This window comes from Aristolochia californica, unplaced genomic scaffold (genome assembly GCF_029961685.1).
Source record: "Aristolochia californica isolate CCGP_79_NKW_82.1479 unplaced genomic scaffold, dmAriCali1.0.hap1 SCAF_13, whole genome shotgun sequence".
In the NCBI taxonomy this organism is placed as follows: Eukaryota; Viridiplantae; Streptophyta; class Magnoliopsida; order Piperales; family Aristolochiaceae; genus Aristolochia; species Aristolochia californica.
In genome coordinates, this window is record NW_027181804.1 from 10,437,059 (window position 1) to 10,461,737 (window position 24,679).

At 37.1% G+C, this 24,679-nt stretch overlaps 1 protein-coding gene across 1 annotated transcript; it reads right to left on the reverse strand.

The window, feature by feature from the left end:
* Positions 1 to 13,970: 13,970 nt before the first annotated feature.
* LOC137947958 (B-type cell cycle switch protein ccs52A-like) lies at positions 13,971 to 24,107 on the reverse strand. The gene is made up of 10 exons (XM_068793829.1): positions 23,448 to 24,107; positions 23,236 to 23,358; positions 23,006 to 23,110; positions 22,138 to 22,317; positions 16,194 to 16,256; positions 15,902 to 16,096; positions 15,034 to 15,135; positions 14,856 to 14,918; positions 14,700 to 14,768; positions 13,971 to 14,565 (listed from the first exon to the last, which is right to left on the reverse strand). The coding sequence occupies exons 1-10, from the start codon at positions 23,985 to 23,987 to the stop codon at positions 14,512 to 14,514; spliced, it is 1,494 nt and encodes a 497-aa protein (XP_068649930.1). The 5' UTR covers positions 23,988 to 24,107; the 3' UTR covers positions 13,971 to 14,511.
* Positions 24,108 to 24,679: the final 572 nt, after the last annotated feature.

Sequence of the window (24,679 nt, forward strand, 5' to 3'; positions counted from 1 at the left end):
CATGGCATGCCGGAATGGGTCAAGGCTAATCAAGCCTCTTTTAGTGGTACAAATGAGGTCAAGTCTGCCTCACCAACAGAAAAGAAGACCATTAACGATATGAGTATGACTTATTTTAGAAAATTAAAACTCTGATGGTCTCTCCTCCAAGTTCCTCTTCAAATGCTTTTGTCACCACCGCTTCCGGTATGCTCTCTGCAACTTCCTCCTCTTCATCCTAGATAATTGACTTAGGGGCCTCCGAACATCTCATAGTTAACAAAAATCTACTCCTCTATCTCTCATTGTTTCTCTGATAAATTGTTACCATAACTGATGGCTCCTAAACTAAAGTTCTCTGGTAAGGATCCGCCTCTATTTCGCCATCACTATCGCTCACAAATATTCTTTTTGTTCCCTCATTTCCCTTGAATCTTTTTATCTATTACTCAACTTACACAACATTTCAATTGCTCCATCACCTTCTCACCCATTTCCTGTGTATTTCAGGATCTTACAACGGAACAGGTGATTGGTGGAGGTTGTGACTAAGGGGGGCTCGACTACCTGGACGTGCCTCAAATTAATGTCATCTCAACCAACCACACTGAGACAACTCTATGACATAATTGGTTGGGACATCCATCCGCACAATCTCTTCATCTTTTTTCCTACCTTTAAGGATATGTCATGTCTAAAAGGTGTAGTGTGTCAACTGAGCAAACACCAGAGGAGCACATACTCTCCTCAGCCTGAACTTAAAAGTGTTACTCTTTTTTCGTTGATTTACATAGTTGTATGGGGACCCTTGAGCGTCTCAAATATTTTTTTGAGTTAAGTACTTTATTACCTTTATTGATGATTGTACTCGTACCACATGTCTATTTCTGTTTAAGAGTGTTCTGAAATACCATAAAGTTTTAAATCCTTTCATGCTATAGTGGTCACTAAATTCGGTTAGAAAATAAAAGTATTAGGGTTTAATAATACCAAAGAATATATCTCTAGTGATCTTGACTTTTTTTGTCAAGAGAATGACATTATCCATCAAACATCTTGTATCTACACCCCCTCAACAAAATGGTGTAGCAGAACGGAAGGACCATCATCTTCTTGAGGTAGCTCGCGGCTTATTGTATCCCATGAAAGTACCATACTTTTATCGGCCACATGTTGTCCTTACTGCATGCTTTCTTATAAATAGGCTACCCTCTTCCATTCTCGGTCATAAATCCCTATATTCCTTATTGTTTCCACATGGTGATCATTTTTTGCTTCCCTTGAAAGTGTTCAAGTGTACATGCATTATTCATATTACCTCCCCACAACATAGTAAACCTGATACAAAATATGTCAAGTGTATCTTCTTAGGATACTCTCGCATGTAGAAGGGTATGTTTTTTACAATCCTACTCTCCAAAGGTCACTTGTGTCTAGGGATGTAACCTTTTTCAAAGATTCTTCATACTATTCCGAAAAATGGTCTCTCCTTTGTACCAACCTCTCCTCGACCAGTTGTGCCCCATGCTGCGTGTTACAATGTGGGACCCACCATGAGGACGTGAGATGCCAAGAGGAGTCATCACATGAGCTGACATGAGTTGGAAGATAAGAAGCATGAGTTGGAATGAGTTGGAAGATTTGAAGATCAAGTGGGACCCACAAAGATACCACGAATTGGTATCCTTATCACATGAGCTAGAAGATCATGTGGGACCCACAAAGATGACCACGAACTGGCATCTTTATCTTTTGGTCACGTCCTCATAGAAGAGGTTTAGTTTGAGTTATGTTAGTCTTCTAATTATGTTGAGTTATTTTATTATGAAAGTAATTAGGAGAAGGTAGTTTTATTATACTTGGACTCTACTATAAATAGAGGTGCTTGTACTTGGGAAATAAATCATCAAAGTGAAGTAGTTCTCCATTTCTCTCTCATGAAGAGTTCTTCTCTTGCCTAAACTCTTTCTTCTTCTTTTTTTCTCTTCTCTCTTCTCTACTCGAGAGCTCTCTCACCCTTTCCTTTTATTTTTCCTTTTATCACCTTGCTCGAGATACCAGTAAAGGGGTCCTAAATTCAATATGGTATCAGAGCATCAAATTTAGGATCCCCATGTCAAAGGAATGCTCTAAGAAGGTATAATCAAAACTGCTCATAGAAGGCTATTTACGAAGCAAGATTGAAGCTCATGAGATAAGTTTCTTTGTTTTTTATATTATTGATTCATGCTCTTGGTTTTCGGATATTAGAAGATGGTTTAGAGATTTTTTTATGGTTGTCTTCATCTTATGAGATTATGGAATTTATGCAACTCGGATTAGAAGAAGTTACCAAAGTAGTTTTATCGATTTGGAATTTTTTTTGACTGAGACCAGTTTATGTTGAGATTTATGCATAAAAAGTTATAATACTATGGGTACAAGATTCCCTGATAAAGAAGATTGGTAATGAATCTATTATGAGTTGTTATTCAATGAATTTCAGCAATATGATTATTTAACTTCTATGCTAAGCCTCTCCATTAACCAAGTTGGTTGAAGAATTCTACATGTTTTTTTTAATAGTATTTGATTGGAGATTATTTTTAAATAGAATTGCCTATTATGGCTGAAGAAAACATGAATCACAAGAGTGACATACTTAGAATTACTACTATACCCTTGCGAGGGGTATCAAATTTCATGAGTTCGTCCACATCGATTCGCATGTTTCTTATAACAAAAGACCTTCTTGGTCACCTCGCCAACCGTGGACCTCCTATTGATGAAGAGGATATTTTTTATAACAAGTGGTTAAAAAATGATACTTTGCTTATTAGTTGGCTTATCAACAATATGGAAGAACCTGTCTCCAACAATGTTATTCATCTTGATACTGCTAAACAAATTTGGGAGACATGTGCTAAGCTGTATTCTAGTTCCGACAACTTATACAGGCTATATGATATTCTCCAAAAAATGTTTAACACTAAACAACGAGAAAATATCCATGAATATTTGGCTCGCTTTAGAGGCCTTCTTCAATCATGGAAAATAGCTCAGCCTACCTCCACGGATGTCTCTATCCAAGAACAGAAACAAGCCTTAGTGACTACCATATGCCTTGCAAACATTAAAAGTTATCTTGAAGTTGCTAAAAGTCAACTTCTTAGAACTTCTGCTATTCCCACTTTTGATAATATATGTACCACATCTTCGTATTTCAGACGCTTCTTCTTCTACTACTGAAGTATTATCCACTATGTACTCTGAGAATATGGGAACATCATACAACCGCGGCCCAGGCCACGGTAGAAATTATAGAGGAGGACGAGGAAGAGGAGGAAGGAATGGTTCTGTTAGAACAGATGGCAAGGATTGCATTAAGTGATAAAGCCCACCTCATCAGAGCTCTTTTCACTAGTGTCATCATTTACACTAGTTTGACTTAAGAGCAAGAGTCTTCATCTTGGGTTGCTCTTCCTCTCTTTCTTCAGGTTTCATCTCATAAACTACGAGAATTCCAACTAGTTCTTCCGAACTCATAGTTCTAAAATTAACAGTCTCAAGAATGGTTGTCTTCCTCATGCCTCATGACTTTGGAAGTGCCTTTGAGACACTTAGCATTTTGTCTGTACAAGGAAATTTCCTCTACTAGAATGTTCAATTTGTTTATTATATGAGTGAATCTAGTGTTCATCTCAACTATAGATGGAGGAGTTTATTACTACACTTTTAAGCAATGCCTATAAACCCACTACCTATAGAAGATAGGACTCTGCCCAACATCTAGTGTCAGTCTATTATTCACCCAAGAGGTTTTTTTTTTAGCTACCCTAACAAAGTGGGTAGACTCTGTGCCCCACAGTGGGCTACTTTTTCGCTTGTGAAATTGAGCGAAAAGTATTTTTGACTATGACCATTTGACTGGAGTATGGAGCAATGTCTTTCGACTAGGAGTGATTTTACTCTCTCTTATATTATGCCAGTTGGGTCTCTAAGAGACCACCAGGTTGAGGGGGGTGTTGGAAGATATGGTGGACTGCCTTTTTATACAGGAAGATCCTATCCACCATTGAGAGCAAGTTTGGCATTCATGATGTTCTCTCACCCCCAACTTGAGGGGGAGTGTTCAAAGATGGGCCGAAGCCCTCACGACCAAGGAAGGCCTACAAGTCCATAACCCTTTTTTCCCTCCTGTTTTTCTCTCCATGAATCCCTCTCTCCTTTTCTCCATGAGCTACATCCATGGAGTCCTAAAAATCAACAAAAAATGTTTCACAGATACATACATATATTTCATACATGTTAGAATCACTTAGGATCATTTATTCTCATGCTTTAAAAGTCTATAAGAAAAACTTTCACTTGAATGATTGATCAACATCTGATAATGATCGATCATCTAAAACATGGCCGATCTGTGCTAAAAATCATGATCGATCAACCCATTTGGATTGATCAATCAATATTGTCCAAACACAACAAATTATTATTGATTGATCGATCAACCTTTGAGATTGATTGATCATATAAAAATTTTCTAGTCTAGGACAAAAAGAATGATCAATCATAGTAAGGTCATTGATTGATCATACTTGCTATGCACTACAAGAGGGAATTCTGATTGATTGATCATATAATGTACATTAATCAATCAATTTAAAATTTTAGACCCAACGAGAAGATATTGATTGATCATACCATAGATCAATAAGTCATATTCTGGCAAAAGAAAATAGTTACATATAATTGATTGATCATCCACTTTATACTAATTGATCAATGTGAACTCAACTTTTTACAAATGGGCAAAAAATGGCTAGTTTGGCTTGGGGAACTTATAAATACCATACAAAACTTCATATTAAAAAGTTATTGAGACTTTATTGGTATATCCACAAGCATTTACTCCAAATTCCTTGAAAAATAATCCTAAGGTGCATCTTTGACAAAGACTGAGGCAAAACTCTAGAAAAATTCTCTTTTCTCATACCATCTCCATTGCATACATGTTAGACAAGCTCCAATATATTTCATTGTACTACTAAGGCTGGACGCTTGGATCTCTAAAAGGAGAAGGTTTCTCTCCAATTGATAAGAGTGTAAGTTTTACCTTCTTTTGTATTTTTCATTTGAGATAGGTTCATTTAGAACTTGATTGAATCTAGACAGAAAAAGGCCTTGCTAAAGCTAGAATCTAGCCAATCTCTTGGAAAGATTGATTTTTAAATTATATTTGAACATACATATAGTTTAAAAGGGAGTCAGAGTCTCTTTTATGTAAATTCCAACTAATAGAGCTTGATGAGTGGATTTTTCCAATCAAGGGTTCTTATGCTTTTATTATTATTGCTCTCGTTAGTTTGTAATTAGGGCATCTAATTTCTAACAAGTGGTATTAGAGTTTTGGTTTGTGATTGAGAGCAATGGCTGGTGGATAAGGATCAACAAGTTTGATGGTATGGATTTTGCATTCTGGAGGATGTAGATTGAAGATTATTTATATAGTAAAAATCTACATGCACCATTTCTAGATATGAAACCAAAATGTATGAAAGATGATGAGTAGAATCTTCTAGATAGATAGGTGTTGGGAGTAGTCCGGTTAACACTATCGAAGAACATTGCTCACAAATTGGATTCAGAGAAAACCACAATGGGGATGATGAAGATTCTGTTTGACATGTATGAGAAGCCTTTCGCAAATAGTAAGGTATATCTCACGAAAAACTCTTCAATTGAAAGATGATAGAAAATGCATCAGTGGCATTATATTTGAATGAGTTTATCACAATTATCAATCAATTGACCTCCATTCAGATTAAATTTGATGATGAGGTTCATGCTTTAATTCTTTTGACGACTCTACCAAATTGTTGGGAGCCTATGAGGGCTTCGGTTAGAAATTTTGTAGGCAATGGGAAGTTGATCTTTATTGATGTTTGGGATACCATTCTTGTGGAAGAAGTTCATAGAAAGGACTCCAGAGAATCGTCGACATCTAATTTTGTCCTAAGTGTCGATACTGGGCGCAGGAAATTCGAGAGGAATTCTAACAAGGGCAATGGTAGAGGGAAGTCTAGCAATGGAAGAAGCAAGTCCAAATTCGGAAGTAATGTGGAATGCTAGAATTGTGGCAAGTCTGGTCACATAAAGAAGAACTTCAGAGCACCGAAGAAGTATAAAAAGAAAAGAGATGTTGTAAATGCGGTGACTGAAGAGGTCAAAGATACTTTACTGTAGTCGGTTGATAGCCCTATTGACTCTTCGGTGTTAGATTCAGAAGCTTTTTTTCATACCACCACACACCGTGAAATCATGGAGAATTATGTTGCTGGAGATCACAGGAAGGTGTATCTTGCTAGTGGAAAACCTTGGGATATTGTCGGTATTGTTAAGTTGTGGAACCTAATCAACACCCTACACTGAGTCGGTACATGGATCGACCTTATGGTAAGGTCACCTTGGGGGTAGGAGGGGGGCGGGATACCCCCTTCCTTGGGGTGTGGGGGTGGAGCCCCCTCCCTGGTCCACGATATATTAATTTTTGTTTCTTTAAGGGCAGTTTGGGAATTTCACTCTTGTAAAGTGGTTGCCTTGGTTTTCTTTTTATTTGGGGGGGGGGGGGCACTCTTAGGGTTATATAATTATCATCATCGAGAAGGAGCTGGAATTTTAGCCCAAGGAGGTTAGAGAAAACACCTGTAAGTGTATGCAATTTCTCTTGTAAACTATTTCATCTTCATAGTGGATTACTACAAAGGCGGAAGACAGGACATAGTTTCACCTTGAGGAGAATTTATATAAATCTCTTTGTGCTTTTCCTTTCTTTCGCTATTAGTATTATTGCTCTCATTAGTTTGGAATTAGGGACTCTAATTTATAATAAGTGGTATCAGAGCTTTGGTTTGTGATTGAGAGAAATGGCTAGCAAAGAAGGATCGACACTACGAATCAACAAGTTTGATGGTATGGATTTTGTGTTATGGAGGATGCAAATCAAAGATTATATATACAGTAAAAAGCTGGACGCACCACATTTGGATATGAAACCAGAAAGTATGAAAGATGAAGAGTGGAATCTTCTCGATACACAGGTGTTGGGAGTAGTCCAGTTAACACTGTCGAATAACGTTGCTTACAATGTGGCATCGGAGAAAACCACAGTAGGGATGATGAAGATTCTATCCGACATGTATGAGAAGCTTTTTGCAAATAAAAAGGTACATCTCTTGAAAAAACTCTTCAATTTAAAAATGATAGAAAATACATCAGTGGCATCGCATTTGAATAAGTTTAGCACGATTGTCAACCAATTGACCTATATTCAAATTAAATTTGATGATGAGGTTCATGCTTTAATTCTTTTGGCATCTCTACTAAATTTTTGGGTGTCTATGAGGGCTACGATCAACAACTCTATAGGAAAACGGAAGTTGATTTTTAATGATGTTCGGGATACCATTCTTGCGGAGGAAGTTCGTAGAAAAGACTCCAAAGAATCGTCAACATCTAATTCCGCCCTAAGTGTCAATACTAGGGGCAGGAACTTCAAGAGGAATTCCAACAAGGACAATGGTAGAGGGAAGTCAAGGAATGTTAGAAGCAAGTCCAAATTCAGAAGGAATGTGGAATATTGGAATTGTGGCAAGTTTGATCACATAAAGAAGAACTGTAGAGCACCAAAGAAGGATGAAAATAAAAACGATGTTGCTAATGCGATGACTGAATAAGTACAAGATGCTTTACTCTTATCGGTTGATAGCCCTATTGACTCTTGGGTGTTAGATTCAAGAGCTTCTTTTCACACCACTGCACACCATGAGGTCATGGAGAATTAAGTTGCTGGAGATCACGGAAGGTATATCTTGCTGAAAGGAGAACCTTTAGATATTGTCAGTATTGATAATGTCAGTTTGAGGATGTCAAACGGGATAATGTGGAAAATTCACAAGGTGAGACATGTACAAAAACTGATGCGTAATCTAATCTCAGTAGGGTAGATTGATGATGAAGATCACAATGTGACTTTTAATGGTATTGCTTGGTAAGTCACTAAGGGAGCCATGGTTGTTGCACAAGGAGTTAAAACTGGAACTCTTTATATCACTTCCAGTCGCAAAGACACAGTTGCAGTTACTGATGATGTTATTGATTCTGACTTGTGGCATCAGAGGCTCGGTCACATGAGTGAGAAGGGAATGAAAGTGGTTCAATCCAAAGGGAAGCTACCAGGGTTGAAAACTGTAAACAATAGTTTGTGTGAAGTTTGTATTTTTGGCAAGCAGAAAAGGGTTAGCTTTTCTAATGCTGGAAAGGAGTAAAAGACAAAAAAATTGGAGTTGGTTCACACAGATGTGTGGGGGCCTTCAACTGTTACTTCCCTTGGTGGTTCTAACTACTATGTGATATTTATTGATGATTCAAGCAGAAAGGTAAAGGTTTATTTTCTAAAAAATAAATCTAATGTCTTTGATACATTCAAGAGATGGGGAGCAATGGTTGAGAATGAGACAAATTTGAAGGTCAAGTGTTTGCAGTCAGATAATGAGCAAGATTACGTAGATGATGATTTCAAACGGTATTGTGCTAATAATGGAAACAAGATGAAGAAGACCATTCTTGGAAAACCTCAATAGAATGGTGTGATGGAGAGGATGAATAGAACTTTGAACGAGAGTGCTAGGAGCATGAGATTACATGCTGTTGGAAGATAGGCCCAAGCCCGTATGACCAAGGAAGGCCAACATACTTAAGAGTATTATAAGATGGGTCATACGACCAAGGAAGACCCACAATATGGACCCAAACACATAATAAGTAGGATCCACCATGATTACCACTAGATGACATCCTTATCACATAAGTTGGAAGTTCAAGAAGGACTCACAAAAGCATCTTTATTTTATGGTCACATCTTAGAAGAGTTCTAGTTTGAGTTATGTTTGTCTTTTATCTATATTGAGTTATTTAATAATGCTAGGACTTATCTTTAAGTTTTGGGTGTAATTGGGACAAAGGTAGTTTTATTGTAATTGGACTTCACTACCTTCCTCTATTACAAATAGAGGTTCATATACTCTGATTACAATAAGCCAATGATAGGCAATGAAGTATTTCTCTTTTCCATAAATTCAACATGGTATCAGAGCAGGTTCTGTGAGTTGACTTGGTCAACCCACAAAGATAATGAGATCCTTTTCTCTAAACCCTAAACCCTAAACCCTAAACCCTAAACCCTAAGTCTAGGTTAGCAGTTATTTTTTTTAGTCCCTACACCTATAGGTTTCTTTGAGTTTTTCACCTCTATACCGATATTTTTATATTAAAATTATATATTTAAGGAAAGATATTTGAGTCTACTTTCCAATAAAAAACAATTTTTTTTCCAATCAGAGTTATCTACAAAGAGAAATCAATATTTGAATGAGCGAAGGTCAGATTGCAAAAAGGTTCAAGCAGTAGTAGCAAAGCTTTCGAGGTATTTTATGCTATAAAAAACTAGACTTTATATGGAGAAATATATAAATAAAAAAATATTTTTAAGTCTATTCTTTTACCTATTCAACCAATTTTTAATCTTAGTTATCTAGAAAGAGAAATCAATATTTGAAGTAGCCAAGGTCAGATTGCAAAAGAGGTTCAAGTAACAGCACAAAACTTCATATTCTGAGATATTTTATGCTATCAAGAAAGAGACTTTATATGGAGATTATATATCAAAATAAATATATGTAAGTATATATTCTTACCTATTCAACCAATTCTCGGTATAATTTTTTTATAATGAGATATTGATCTTGGAAGAATCAATAGTCATTCGAGAAAAAAAGAAGAAACAGTGCTTAGTTCGGCCATATGATAAAGACCGAAATATATCAGATTATTTGTCTTCTGATAATTATATTTTATGAAGATAATTTATACTTGTATGAAATTTATTTAAGTCTAGTTTCATAAGGAGAAAATTTCATGTCAATCTGATCTATATTTAAAGAGATATTCGCATTGGAAGAATCAAAGGTCATGCTGGTATTCTGTTGTATTGAAAAATCCGAATTTATGCCCCTTGTTTTACGTCACTGTTTGAGTTACTGTATCAGGAAAATATCTTACTTCTCCCTGGTTTAAGGGCTTATTCCTACATCTATGTTATTTGGGCTTATTTTTGCATCTATGATATTTGGTTCAAGCTCGGATCACTGCCATTACCTCCCAGCTTGAGGGGGAGAAGTACAAGAAAGAGGTATTTAAGTCCATATATTGTGGATAAGTTTATGTGACCAACATATTCAAGAAAATGGAGCACAAAAAATGAAACTTATGCATCTAAGAGAAAATAGTTATATCGGATTATGATTATTTCATGGGTCCTTCTACAAAGTTTATTATTTTGGTTCGTGTTATATGTGTTGGAAGATGGTCGTGTTACATTACAGCTAATGCTATTATGTCTCTTTGGATGAGACATTATTGTTGAAGAAGAGGTGGCCTCAGTACCTTTTCTCATACAATAATTTATTTGACTCTAAAAAATATCACGGTTGGGACACTAAGAATCGGTGCTCGGATTGGGAGACCATGATAAATTTACCTCTAAAAAATATCATGATTGAGATACCATGAGAGTCAGTGTCTAGATTGGGACACCATTATAAATAAACCCACTACCCCCCTGCAATGGCTTTTATTATTCCTACCACTTGAGAGTCATTGTCCTGTGGATGGACACTTTAGAGCAATGCCCATAGACACACTACCTACAAAAGACGGAGTGTACCATACATCCAGCATTAGGACTGGTGTATGGAACAATGTCTTACCGGCTAGGAGTAATTTTTACTCTCACTTATATTATGCTAGCAAGGCCTCATGGAAGGGCGCAACAACGTGAAGGGGAGTGTTGGAAGATAGGCCCAAGCCCACATGACCAAGGAAGATCCACATATCTAAGAGTATTATAAAATGGGCCACACGACCAAGGAAGGCCCACAAGATGGGCCCAAGCACATAAGAAGTAGGACCCACCATGATTACCACGAGCTGACATCCTTATCACATAAGTTGGAAGATCAAGAAGGACTCACAAAAATATCTTTATTTTATAGAAGAGTTCTAGTTTTAGTTATGTTTATCTTTTATCTATATTGAGTTATTTAATAATGCCTAGGACTTATTTTTAAGTATTAGAGTTTGAGTGTGATTGGGACAAAGGTAGTTTTATTGTAATTGGACTCAACTACCTTCCTCTATTACAAATAGAGGTTCATGTACTCTGATTACAACAAGTCAATGATAGCCAATGAAGTATTTCTCTTTTCCATAAATTTAACACATGCGAGATTGCCAAAGATGTTCTGGTATGAGGCTATTAGCACTATTGCCTATTTGATCAACAAAGGTCTTTAGACACCATTGGATTACAAAATTCCAGAAGAGGTCTAGAGCGGCAAAGAGGTAAACCTTTTTTTCTTTAAAGTGTTTGGTTGTGTTTCTTATATTCACATTGATTCTGTTGTTAGAAGTAAACTTGATGCTAAATCTAATATATGTTTCTTTATTAGCTATGGTGGTACCGAGTTTGGTTATCGCTTCTGGGATGACCAAAGTCGTAAGGTTATCAGGAGCAAGGATGTGATCTTCAATGAAGGTGCCATGTATAAATATACGTTGAGAACAGAGTCTGAGAGCACAAATGATGAAACCAAGAAGTTTGAAGTGACTCATTTGAGAGATCTTCTAGTTATTGAAATGGAGAATATCGCTTAGGAAGACTAGGAAAACATACCCCTAGAAGTAAATCAGGACATCCCTATGATTGAGCTAAGGAGATCTGCCAGAACTAGCAGATCACTATAGAGGTACTCCCTTGCACTGGATTATATTTTATTGAGTGGTAGAGGTGAACCAGAGAGTTATGATGAAGTCGTGCTAGTTGATGAATCAACCAAGTCGAAGTTGGCCATGAAGGACGAGATGGATTCACTATTATCCAATTAGACATGGCCATTGATCTAGTTACCAAAAGGGAAGAAGGTCTTGCAGAATAAATGGGTGTACCAAATAAAAGACGAACATGATGGCAACAAGCTATACAAGGCAAGACTGGTGATAAAAGGCTTTCAACAAAAAGAAGACATTGACTACATTGAGATTTTCTCTCCATTAGTGAAATTGAGTACTATTAGAACAGTGCTTGGACTAGTAGCAAATGAAGATTTGCACTTAGAGCAGTTGGATGTAAAGATTTCCTTTCTTCATGTGATTTGGAGGAAGAAATTTACATGATGCAACCACAAGGTTTCAAAGCACAAGGAAAGGCGAAAATGGTATGCAAACTTCAAAAGAGCTTGTATGGTCTTAAACAAACTCCAAGACAATGGTATAATGGTTTCTTGAGGTGTCATGTGAATCATTGTTGTTATGTGAAGAAGCTTGATGACTCCTACATTCTTCTGCTGCTATATGTTGATATGTTGATAGCAGGTGTTTGCAAACAGGAAATAGATAAGTTGAAAAAGGAGTTGTCCAAGAAGTTTGCAATAAAGGATTTGGGTGCTGCAAAATAAATCCTTGGATGAGGATTACTAGGGACATTGATGTCTTGAAACTATCACAAGAAAAGTATGTGAAGAAGGTGCTGAGCAAATTTAACATGAATGATGCAAAACCAGTGAGTACTCCTTTGGCTAGTCACTTTAGGCTATCTAAGGAGCAATCACCTTCTACAGAGTAGAAGTGATCCATCATGGCCAATGTGCTTTATGCTTATGCTATTAGTAGTCTCATGTATGCCATGATGTGCACTAGACCAGACATAGATCATGCAATGAGAGTTGTGAGCAGATATATGAGTAATCCGGATAAAAAATATTGGGAAGCAGTGAAGTAGATTCTCAGGTATTTGATAGGCACTACAGACTCAGCCTTATGTTTTAGAAAGTCAAACTTGGGATTACAGGGTTATGTAGATGTAGACATTGCTAGAGACATTGATGGCAAGAAGAATACCACTGGATATGTATACACATTAGGTGGGTCTCTAAGTTGCAGAAGTTAGTTGTTCTTTCCACTACTGAAGCAAAATATTTTTTCGTGATCGAAGCTAGCAAAGAAATGGTATGGTTGTAGTCTTTCTGGGAAGAATTAGATCTCAAGCACGGGGAAAAATGTTATATTGTAACAGTTAGAGTACTATTCATTTAGCAAAGATTCTTGTTTATCATGCCAGAACAAACCACATACAGGGGCATTATCACTTCATCAGATTAGCTCTGGAGGATGGAGTCTTAGCACTTGAGAAGATTCCTAGTGAAGCTCGATAAAAATTCAATTAAGAACCATAAGAAAATACCTAAATTTTCTCTTTGAGCTACTAAATACATAGATAAGTCACTCACACATTATCGAGACTATCTTAATTGGATCGAGCTCTGAATGTTTCTTCACAATATCTTGAGCACCACCATTCGAAAAACTTCATTTGTTTGGACATTCTTGTTTTATGGTATGCTTTTGTTTGGGTTTTCTTCCACTATTAGACCTACTATTTGTGAGCCTTTGTTTAAATCATATAATTGGTTTGAATACTCTCACCAAGAACTTTAGTTTTTGAGGGAACGTGTTTTTTTTTCTTACTTAAATGTTCCTTCTATGGCAAGAGCTTCTGTCCTTGGCTATATTCTTCAAACATTCTATTTTTCTATGTCAGAGCTTCTATTGGTTAGGGTTCGTTCAGATATTTCATCTTATTCAAGCATGTCTTTTTATGCCCCAAGGCATCTACAAATGTGTTTTGTTCGAACATTTCTTGTGCTAACAAATCTTTTTTTTTTTTATATATATATTTTTTGTTGAAGTCGTTTATTTGACTATTTTGATTTCCACAAACAATGAGAGTTGCAAAGAACATAAATTGTTTTGATCAACTAATCTATCAAGGCACATAATTAATCTGAAATGTTATTATCATCAAAAGAATATTAGATGAAGATCTTGAAACCAACACCTCCTTCCTCTCCTATGCGTTTCCAGCCACGACATAAAACAACACATTACAGTTAAAGCTTGGTGACAGCACAAACAGCATTTCTTGATACAATATTTCTAAACAGGAAAATCAACATTTTCTATACATATTTCTGTTGGTTATCTTACACTGGTCTACCTGCAGCTTAATCACATTCGGCCTCTCAGTCATTACAAGAAGCGGGAGCCATAGATTTCTCAGCTCACCTCATGTATTGCTATCTTTAAATGCAGAAATAAACATTAAAAAATACAGCTCCGCAGATTCACATATCAGAAGGTCATGATTATTCTTTCTTGCAAACTTCTGTTTCCTTGTGTATACCCATTTTCTGATTCCACACGCATTTGATGCGGGAGCAACACGAAGACTTTGTTCACATATCAGAAGGTCATGTTTATTCCTTCTTCCCTCACAAAATGGTCAAACAAATTTTTTGATTGATGAGCCAAACTAAATGTTTCATGTTTATCTCCAAATACTGATCTCAGTTGCTGATTTGAGCTGTTCCAAGAGAAGTGTCATCTGATTTGAGTTCTTCCGAGGGAAGTGGCTCCAATGTCACTATCAGTACTCTACAATGCAAATTCAAAACTTCCTTCAGAATTGATGTAATTTTTTTTATACAAGAAACTATTTGCAACAAAGAATAATTTTTTTCAAAAGAAAACAGTTTCATAGTAAACACTATATGATTATTGTGGAATACCTGAGACTTTGGTGAAGGAAATACGTTCCAAAAACGTAATGTTTCATCCCCAGCACCAGTAACAATAGTCTGCAAATGACCAAGGAAACACATGATAACCATGACTTTGCCAAATGAAAGAATGATGGAGAAGATACAGAACTGGAAATAAATTACCTGCCCATCTGGGGAGATTGCAAGATAAAGGACTCTATATGTATGCCCAGTAAGTGTTGCTAACTTCAGAACCAATAAATCAAGTATTAGTTGGTAATATCTAGATGCTTCAACCCATGAGGAAATAACAACAAGATTTAAATTACTCATTAGATTTACTCCCTCGGAAGTTGATTACCTTCGACATGGATGGATATCTCCAGACAATTATCTGGTTCTGGGAGTAACCATGGGTACTGACTAGTTCATTGACATTCTTGGACCATGCAAGGTTGCATACCTGGCCATGGAAGAGATGGGGCTTAATGACTGTTGACACAGTAACGATAATTTTTGGCATTTTAGACTTATGTTTTAGTGCCTCTCCAAGATGTTATTCACTGGCAAACATACAGAAGAAGAAGTAGGCTCTACGGGAGAAATGAAGCCCGCTTGCGCAACACAGTAGATATGTTCAGCAAACAATTACATGTGTAGTACCCCCTCCAAAGCAATGAATTCTATTTCTGATAAATGATACTAAAATATTATGATTTCAGATAAGGTATTAACAGAAAAAAAAAAAAAACTGTAAAACCTTACTTCATGGACCATTGTGTTAAATGTTAGAAATAGTTGTTCCAAGTATATCAAAGAACTTCATAATATTCAAATTGACAGATGAAATACTCCTGAAGGTTAAAAATGATGTAAAATACCTTTAGCTATTTGAAGGACCAACCTCCATAGCCTGTTAGGCCCAACAGGGGACACCTCCTTAGCTGTCCATTCGACTTATAAAATAACACTAGCAGGATTGAAATAACTTTAGCAATAGAAATACAAACAGACATGTACATACACACACATATATTTCTAAATCCGAAAGATGGACTTAATTCTCAATCTTAGTCATTGCTCTAAATTGGCCTTATTTTCCTGTCAAAAAGCATTTTCCTCTCCATCTCAGACTAACCTTTCCATCTTACACTAAGTACACTGAGAACTCGGAGAAGGTGGTGACCAGTAAAATTGTCATTGGATTCAAGAAATCAAGAATGAAGTACCTGACTTCCAGTGTCCATGCAACTGAGGTGCATATTGGAGGTTGTATTCCAAAAGCGAATGCATCGGTCAGCAGTGCCTCCACCAGAGGCAAGAAGCCCATGCAAATGTGGGGACCATGCAATAGCTTTTACAGCAGCTGTATGCTCACAGTACTTGAGAACAGGTTGTGTTGAATGTTGGTTCCAAATGAAAAGCTGCAAATTAATGGTAAGTCAAAGAAGACAAAACTTTACAAATTATAGTGATGGACGGTGCATCATCCTTCAAACTACTGATAAAGAGATGACTCACTTTATTATCATTTCCACCTGATGCTAATTCGCGGTTATCGTAAGACCACTTCAGTCCACAAACCTAAATCAAAGAAGAGAAAATGTCAAACCAAAATCAAGATAAAGCAGTACATCGATGTACTGTCAAGGTCAAGACCAGAAGAACTGATATTACTGCTATCTCAAATAAACAAATAGATTCAGGCACCCAATATTTTCTTTACAAAGTACAGAATAACCAATCACTGGACCTATCCTCCCACAAAGAATCAATCCATTCAACATCTACCAGTTGGAATCAAGACATAAGTTACACCACAATGGAACATAAAGATTGAGGCCTTCAAATTACTAAGGACTTCCAAAATTTCATGATTGGTTAAGTCCTCAGTGAAGAAATGAGATCAACCCATTAGCAGGCTACATCTATGAGGTCAATCATAGGATTTTATGAAGAATACAGGCTTTCAAATGAATTTGCACAAAAGAATTGGAAAGAGGTCAAATGAAGCAAGGTATATGTTAGAAAATATGGTACAGGGGTATATTGGTAATTTTATCTACATAATACTTTATCCTAGTGGCTAGGTACCATGTTAGGAGTTAGTCTACATTTAAAAAAAAAGGAGTTAGTTTACAAGAGTGTCTTAATATTTGGTCCTTTTCTTCTTTATTTGAAGTACATTATATACTGGTACAGGTGAGGGGCTTTTCTGTCATTTTAGACCTCTCTCACTTGACTAATAAAACCTAATTAGATGTCGTGCTCACCCCTATCAAGAAGCAGCCTACACGCTGCTTTTCAACTTCTTCTCCTTCCTCTCTCTTCTCTCTTCTTCTTCTTCTTCTCCTCCTCCTACCTATTTGCATCTATTTTCACATGGTATCAGTGCAGTACTTAGAGCTTGGGAGTTCCTCGCTTGCAGATTTGTTCCTTCTTCTTAAGGTTCAATCTCTACAAGAATGGTTTTTTTAAAAAAAAATTGTCCTGCTGAGTTAATAAAGGTAAAATCTTTCCTATTTTTTTCTGCCATAACCATTAGGTCGATGGTCACTACTGCCCAATGAGTTACTTATTATTACTACACCCATGAGGGTTAATTTTTTTCTTTTTCCTGTCTCAAAAACTGCTTGAGTCATCATTTCTATTCTTGTGTTAGCTTAAAAGCTGAAATTGGTTCATGATTTGATTGATTTACTTTCTGAAATTGGGAATCGAAGTCTTCCAATATATTATGGAGAAGTTGATAGAAGCTTGAGGGTGTAAGAAGTCGATTTTATGCCCTAATTTGATACCTGTGGGGCCTACTTGATATGTTGCAGGCTGAGTTAAGGAGAGAAAATTTTTCTTGCTGATTTTGCTACTCCAGCATTGAGTAAAAGGTGGTGTGAGATTGTTAAGAAATATAATGGTTGAGACTACAAAAATTGTTGATCCTATTAAACCAATTGGGGATTCAGATAGTAAAGACTCACTAAATTCAAATTGGTCCAGATCTGTGCAAATATTTTCGAAGGCAAATAGAAAAGGCAAAATAACTTTAAGCAAGCTCCTACTGACCCTATAATTAAGGATTGGGAGGCTGAAGATAATCAAGTTATGACCAGTCTTAGCATGGAGCCCAGGTTTAGTAATCAAGTTATGAGTTGCGGAACCTCAAACACTATGAGGAATACACTCACGTCTATTTTATCTCATAAAATAACTTATCAAAAGTATATGAATTATACAAGAAATATGTCAATATGCAAAGAGGTGACTGATCAGTTAGCAAGTACTTTACTAAAGTGTGAGGGTTTTGCAAGAGATAAGTGCCTTTAACCCATTTCCTACTAATGCTGATGAACTTTGTAGTGAGAGAAGTCAGATTCAAGTGGCTCAGTTTCTTGATGGTATTGGACCAGAATATGATGCAATTCAAACTCAATTGCTGGCAAATCATGATGTGTCAACTCTTGAACAAATTTTTAATAGTGTGGTTTGTACAAAAGGTACAATGGTTCATAAAAGTGAGAAATATGCCAAGGTTGTTGATGCAACTGCTCTAAATTTAAATTAAACCCCAAACAGGTTTGAGTCCTCCCATGGGCATGGAGAAAATGGTAGAGAACATGGAAGAGACTTTTCCAATCAAGGTCGTGGACAAGGTGATAGAGGAGAAAAAAAAAAGTGCTCATTGTGGTCTGACTGGTGGTTGGAGAAGTTTGGCAAACCGGCATGAGCAAATGCTACCTTGCCTGAGAAACAGTCTTATAATACACAAGATGAAATTCAGAAATTATTACAACAACTGGATCATCTATCCTCCATGCCCACATCTTCTACTTCCAAAGAAGTCGATCCTTCGTCAAGTGCCACCATGGCAAACGAAGGTATACAAGCACTGAATGTGTCCCATTCTCCCTCCTAAATCATTGATTCAGGAGCATCCATTCATATGTCAGGTATGCAAATATGTTTCTAGTCTATTAATCCTTCTCACTCTTATCGTACTGTTAAATTGGCCAATGGTTCTACCTCTCCATTTCAGGGGGAGAGCATTATTCATCCTACCCCCTCATATGTCCCTGCAATCTATTTTATTTGTTCCTTGTTTTCCAATTAGTCTTTTATCTGTGAGAATAGTACTAAGTCTTTGAATTACATTGTAACATTTTTCCCTACCTCATGTATTTTTCAGAATTTTCAAACGAGGACGATTGGTTCGGAGCATGACAAAGGTGGGCTCTACTTTCTAGATGATGTATCTATTCCAAAGGCATTGGCATTTGCAACTATCACCTCTCCATACATGCGGCATTTGCATTTGGGACATCCATCACCAGCTAAAGCTTCATCAGTTACCAGCTAAGCTTCATCAATATTTTCTTTCGAGTGTGAATCATGTCAACTAGTTGCTAGACTTCTATTCAAATTTTGATCAAAATAGTTTTTTTTTGTTTTTTTGAAATAAGATGTGTAAGCTGTATTAAAAGAAAAAGAGAGATTACAATACCTTGCTAGATAGGGTCTCCTTCCACAACAAGGTGTTGGAGAGAGACGCCTAGTTTAGCCTAGGCATCCGCTAAATGATTAACAGATCTAGAAATATAATTCCGTTTACAATTTAAAGTAGAAATTAAATTACATATATCATAATACGTATCCCAATGCCGCCACAGAGGACGATCTTTATTTACGCACCAATTGATAACCACTTTTGAGTCACCTTCAATTTTGATCTCAATAGTTATAAATAAAGAATGTCCCCTATTTCAGCTTGACATTAAAAATGAGTTTTTGTATGGTGATTTGAAAGAAAAAGTATGTTAGGAATTAAATGCCCTAAATCCAAACTAACGAGAACAATAATAATAATTGTGGAAGAAGGAAAAAGCAAACACGAGAATACAAACAAGATTTATACAGGTTCGCCTCAAGGTGAGACTACTTCCTGTCTTTTGCCGCTGCAATAATCTACTATGAAGATGAAATAGTTTACAAGAGAAATCGCACACACTCACGTGTTTTTCTCTAACCTCTCTCGGGCCGCAACAGATTATTCTCCACGATGATAAAACCTAATAGCGACGCCCCAAATATAAAGGGGAAATTAGAGCAACCACAATATAAGAATGAAATCTCCAAACTACCCTTAATGAAATAACAATCAATATATCATGGACCTCTCGGAGGCTCCCCACCCCCCTTCCAACCCCCGCGACAACCTTACCGCGAAGGTCAATCCGCGTACCGGCTCAACGTAAGGCTTTGATTAGGCTCCATAACTTAACAAAGTAAACAAGAAACAACCTCCTGGGTATGTTGCTCAAGGGGAAAAAAGAAGGTGTGTTGATTGAAGAAAGCCATTTATGACCTTAAACATAGTCGCAAAGAGCGATTTTAAAAATTTAGCATAATTATGGAGTTCAAATTTACTAGGAGCCATTTTAATCACTCTATGTTTGTGCTACAAATATAATCTGGTGTTGTGATTCTAGTTGAGTATATAGACGACATTGTTTTATCTGGGAATGATTTTAAGGTGATTCAAAAGGTTAATGAATATCTAGCAAGACATTTTCAGATGAAGGATTCAGGGTAGTTGAAATATATTATTTGTATTGAAGTAGCCCAAAATAAAAAAAGGGATTGTTTTATTTCAAAGGAAGTATGTGATAGACATGTGGGAAGAGTATGGATTGTTTGGTACACGTCCTATAGAAACATCCATTGAAATTAATCTTGCTCTTTAGGATGACACAAGTTCTGAACTTCGAGACAAAAACACAATATAGATGTATGGTTTGGAAGCTACTATATGCTACAGTTACAAGACTTTCTTTGTTGTAGGAGTGGTTAGTCAATCTATGGAATCCCCACACAAAATACATTTAGAAGTTGTGCACAAAACTTTGCAATATCTAAAAAGAGCTCCTAGAAAATGATTGTGGTATAAGCCACAAGGTAAGGTTGATGTTATGAGATATTCTTATGATAATTATACTGGGTCAAAATCAGATATAAGATCTACAAGTAGATATTATTGTTATATGGGAGGAAATTTAGAGAGTTGGAGAAGTAAGAAACAGAGTGTGGTGGTTGAATCAAGTGCAAAAGTAAAGTATAGAGTCATGACACATACAATTAGTGAATTAATATGGATAAAATCAGTTGTGGAGGAAAATGGGCTTCAAGTCAGTGACCTATAGTTATGAAACGTGACAATCAGGCTGCTATATTTATTGAAAACAATCTGTTGTTCATAAGAGGACGAAACATATTGAGGTGGATTACCATTTTATTCAAGATGCTATAGGGAAAGATTGTTAATCCTTATGTCTGGTCTTTTGAACAATTGGGAGACATCTTTAATAAACCACTTGAGAAACGTGAGTGTCTTAATATTTGGCCTTTTTTTATTTATTTCAAGTGTATTATGTACAGTATAGCAGAGGAGCTTTTCTGTCTTTATAGTCCCTCCCTCACTTAACTAATAAAACCTAATTAGGGGTCATGCTCACCCCTATCTTGCAGCAGTCTACACGCTGATTTTCAACTTCTTCTCCTTCCTCTCCCTTTTCTCTACTGTCTTCTCCTTCTCCTCCTCCTATCTATATGCATCTGTTTTCACAGTATGTTTGAATCGTGAAGCTACTGTCATCTGTCCAACAGGCTACCTGTCTTAAACTTCCGATTACACCAGCAAATAGTAAACCCAAGTCCGCGAGCATAAAATCCCACGGCAAAGTGCAAAGCTTATATAGGCTTTCTTGCATCAAAAGCTTTAACCAAAAGCCAAAATTTCGTACCAAATAAGTTAATAATTTTCCTAGCCCATGATGCATATATGGGAAGAAGAGGGTTCTCGAATACAATAAATGGCTGAAAAAAATCTTCTCACAGACAAAGACAGAAATGTAGGAGTTTTACCAAAGCTCAAACAGCTATTTGATAATTGGGCTAAGTGAACACTGAGATGCACTTTTAAAATTGCAAGCCGATGCCCCACTAGGTGCTTCAGTTACAAACACTCTAGATGCATTTAATTTACATGATACAAACTGCAAGAAATAAATGGAGTGCATTGCCTGGTCTGAGCACAAAGATAGAACTGCAACTGGGGCAAGCATATCAAATCTTTTCTCAGATTAATTTTTCAGATCACAAAGATAAGAACTGTAACTGGGACAAGCATATCAAATCTTTTCTCAGATTAGTTTTCTCACAATAACTGGGACATCCTATGTCAGACTTTAAATAAATATTTTGAAATTTTTACAATAGCTTCTTAGTCTGCTATTTCTTAGCTATGTACTCCAGCTCTAAATTTTAGTTTTATTTATTTCTTCCTTGGTGATGTAAGGTTACGGTAAGAGAAGATAGAATAAGTGACTGCAAATAATAGCTGTATTATTGTACATCAATTGGAAAATTGAAAAGAAGAAAATTATATGGTAGAATAAAATAATAAGGATCTAACCTCTGACTTGTGCCCTGTGAGTTTGCTAACAGCATCTTCTTGAGCACGGATATCACGTTGGAGAATATTCCTATCCCGACTACCTGACGACAATAGAGATGGACTCCAGGCTAAAGCCCCAACTCTCATACGGTGGCCATCCATAGTCCTGACCCTCCTACAGCGAGATGCATCCCATATCTGAACATAGCAGTGCCTTAAGTTGTCAAACAAGTATAATATACAGATCATGTGTGCAACATATCCAATGATTAAGGATAAACAGCCTGCATGAGCAAACTTCATTCACACTTTCTTTTTTGAAAGACTCATACACACTTTTTTGAAGCAAGCATTTCAGTTTAACTGCATTCAGTTCAAGTTAAGTTGCAGGAGGTTGTAGATTTTCCATTAAATTATGCTGTATGTCCATCTACGTTTCATAAGGTAGTTAATATCAGGTTTATCATAAGAAGCTAGGAGTGACAAGCTACATCCAATAGCTGAAATTAAGTGATAGATTGGTGCTAACTACCTTTTCTTATGTGACACCAAAAAATAACCTTTGGTAGGATAAGAACTTAGAGGTGGACTAGAGAACATAACTTTACAAATTCCTGAGTGCATTAATTTCTCTGTAAGAGATGTGCTTAGAGAGATTGCATGAACTTGAGTATACTCAAAAGCAGAGATAGCAAAATCTACATTTAACTCAATGCAGAACTCTCCCCTTGAAACTTGGGTACGTGTTTTGGAAAGATATCAATCATATTGATGAGTTTCCTCTAATCAATGAAACAAGATTGTTTTCTTTGGTCCAAACACAGTCTAGACGCAAATGAATATATAGTTTTGAGAAAAATCTGGTTAATTAGACCTCAAAACTCACCTGGACTTGGCCTAGATTAGTGCCGACAGCCAAGTGTGTTCCACGTTGGGCCCACCCTACTGAGCAAACAGTATCATCCATTCCCAAATCACACAATTTGGTAACCTGCAATTTTCAAGAAAAGTCACCAGAAAACTTCGTAAACAGGTTGCCGAAAATAGGATACAATCTGCAATGCGGAAACATAAGATATTCAGGTAGAATGGTTAATACAACGGCTGAAAGGTCACCTTACTACTGCAAGCATTCCACAGATAAACACAGTTTCCCAAACCCACGGCTAACACATTATGCGAAGACCAATCAACAAGATTCAGATAAAAATCATCTTGCAATGCAGGTGCATCTAACACCTAAAAAACAAAAGAAAACCAAATTAGAAAAAAAAAAGAATCCAAAGAGAACAAATCTGAAAATGGAGAAGAAAACACACAAGGCCAACCTTATAAGGGGACCGCGGAACCTTCCGCGGCGTCTTGGGCGGACTGGGTATAACAACAGGCAACGCCCCATCAAATCCAACCGGTGAGAAAGCATAAGGAGACCGCCGTATCTCCTTCTTAAACCTAAAAATATTTCTTGAAGGAGTACTTCCGGAGGATGAAGGGGAATCCCGATCACCAGGGGATTTCTCAGGTGTATTCGGACCAAACAAGACCGTTTTGAGGAGAGTTGAATAAGTGCTGGAACCTTCCTCCCGGGGATCAGACGAGGAGGAGGCAGCCGAAGAAGGGGAGATGTAGAAAAGAGCGAAATTAGAACTGGATCTGCACGGAATGAAGCGGTCACTATAGATTGTGCGAGAAGGCGAAGGCGTAGAAGCGAGACGATCCGGATGGTGGTAGCGGAAGGAAGGCGAAGGAGTTTCCAGAGAGAGCTCAGTTCTGGATAAGGAAGGCGGTAGATTGAGCTGCGACGACGATGCCCCACTACCAGCAGATTGGGACGGACTCGGACCCGGACCCGGAGAAACAGACTCCATCACAATCTCTGCCCTCTTCTTCTGCTTCACTCTTCGACCAGGCTTGGCGTTCTGAAATTCAGCGCCTCCTTGCTTGCCACTCAAAAAGTGACCGTTTCTCTTTATTTTCCGCTCAAGGGGCAGGTGAGGGGGGGGGCGGGGGGATGCCGGGAGCGGGTAACCCTCGGCCCGAGCAAAGATTCACCCGTTCAGCAAGAGGAATGATCTAGCGAATATCCAACCGTTTATATCTGTGGGTCGATTGAAAGTCTGCGTGGCTCCCATCATTTTACGCGGGAGCCGTCTCGTGAGAAATTAGAAGGTTGGTTGTTGACTCGGTTCATTCGGAAAAGATTTTTAACTTCCCAACAGGTAAAGAATAAAGAGGAGACGTTTTCCGAGCAGCTTAAACTTAAAATGCATGCTATGGCATTTTTCAGAAAATATTGAAATTTAATTTTCAGTTAAAATATATTTCTAGCTAGCTGTTTTCTCTATTTCCTAAAACAACTATTTTCTTAAATATTCTTCTCAAGAAAATAATTTAGACTCCATGAGGGGATAACAAGACCACGTGATCCTCATCATTCCAACCAAGATTAGACAATGTTCACTCCAACAATCAATATGAATCAAAGTTGCACCACAAGATAGAACTATGTTTGACTAAGTATTACAAGAAATAATTAGAGGCAGGACAAATAGAGTTTTCA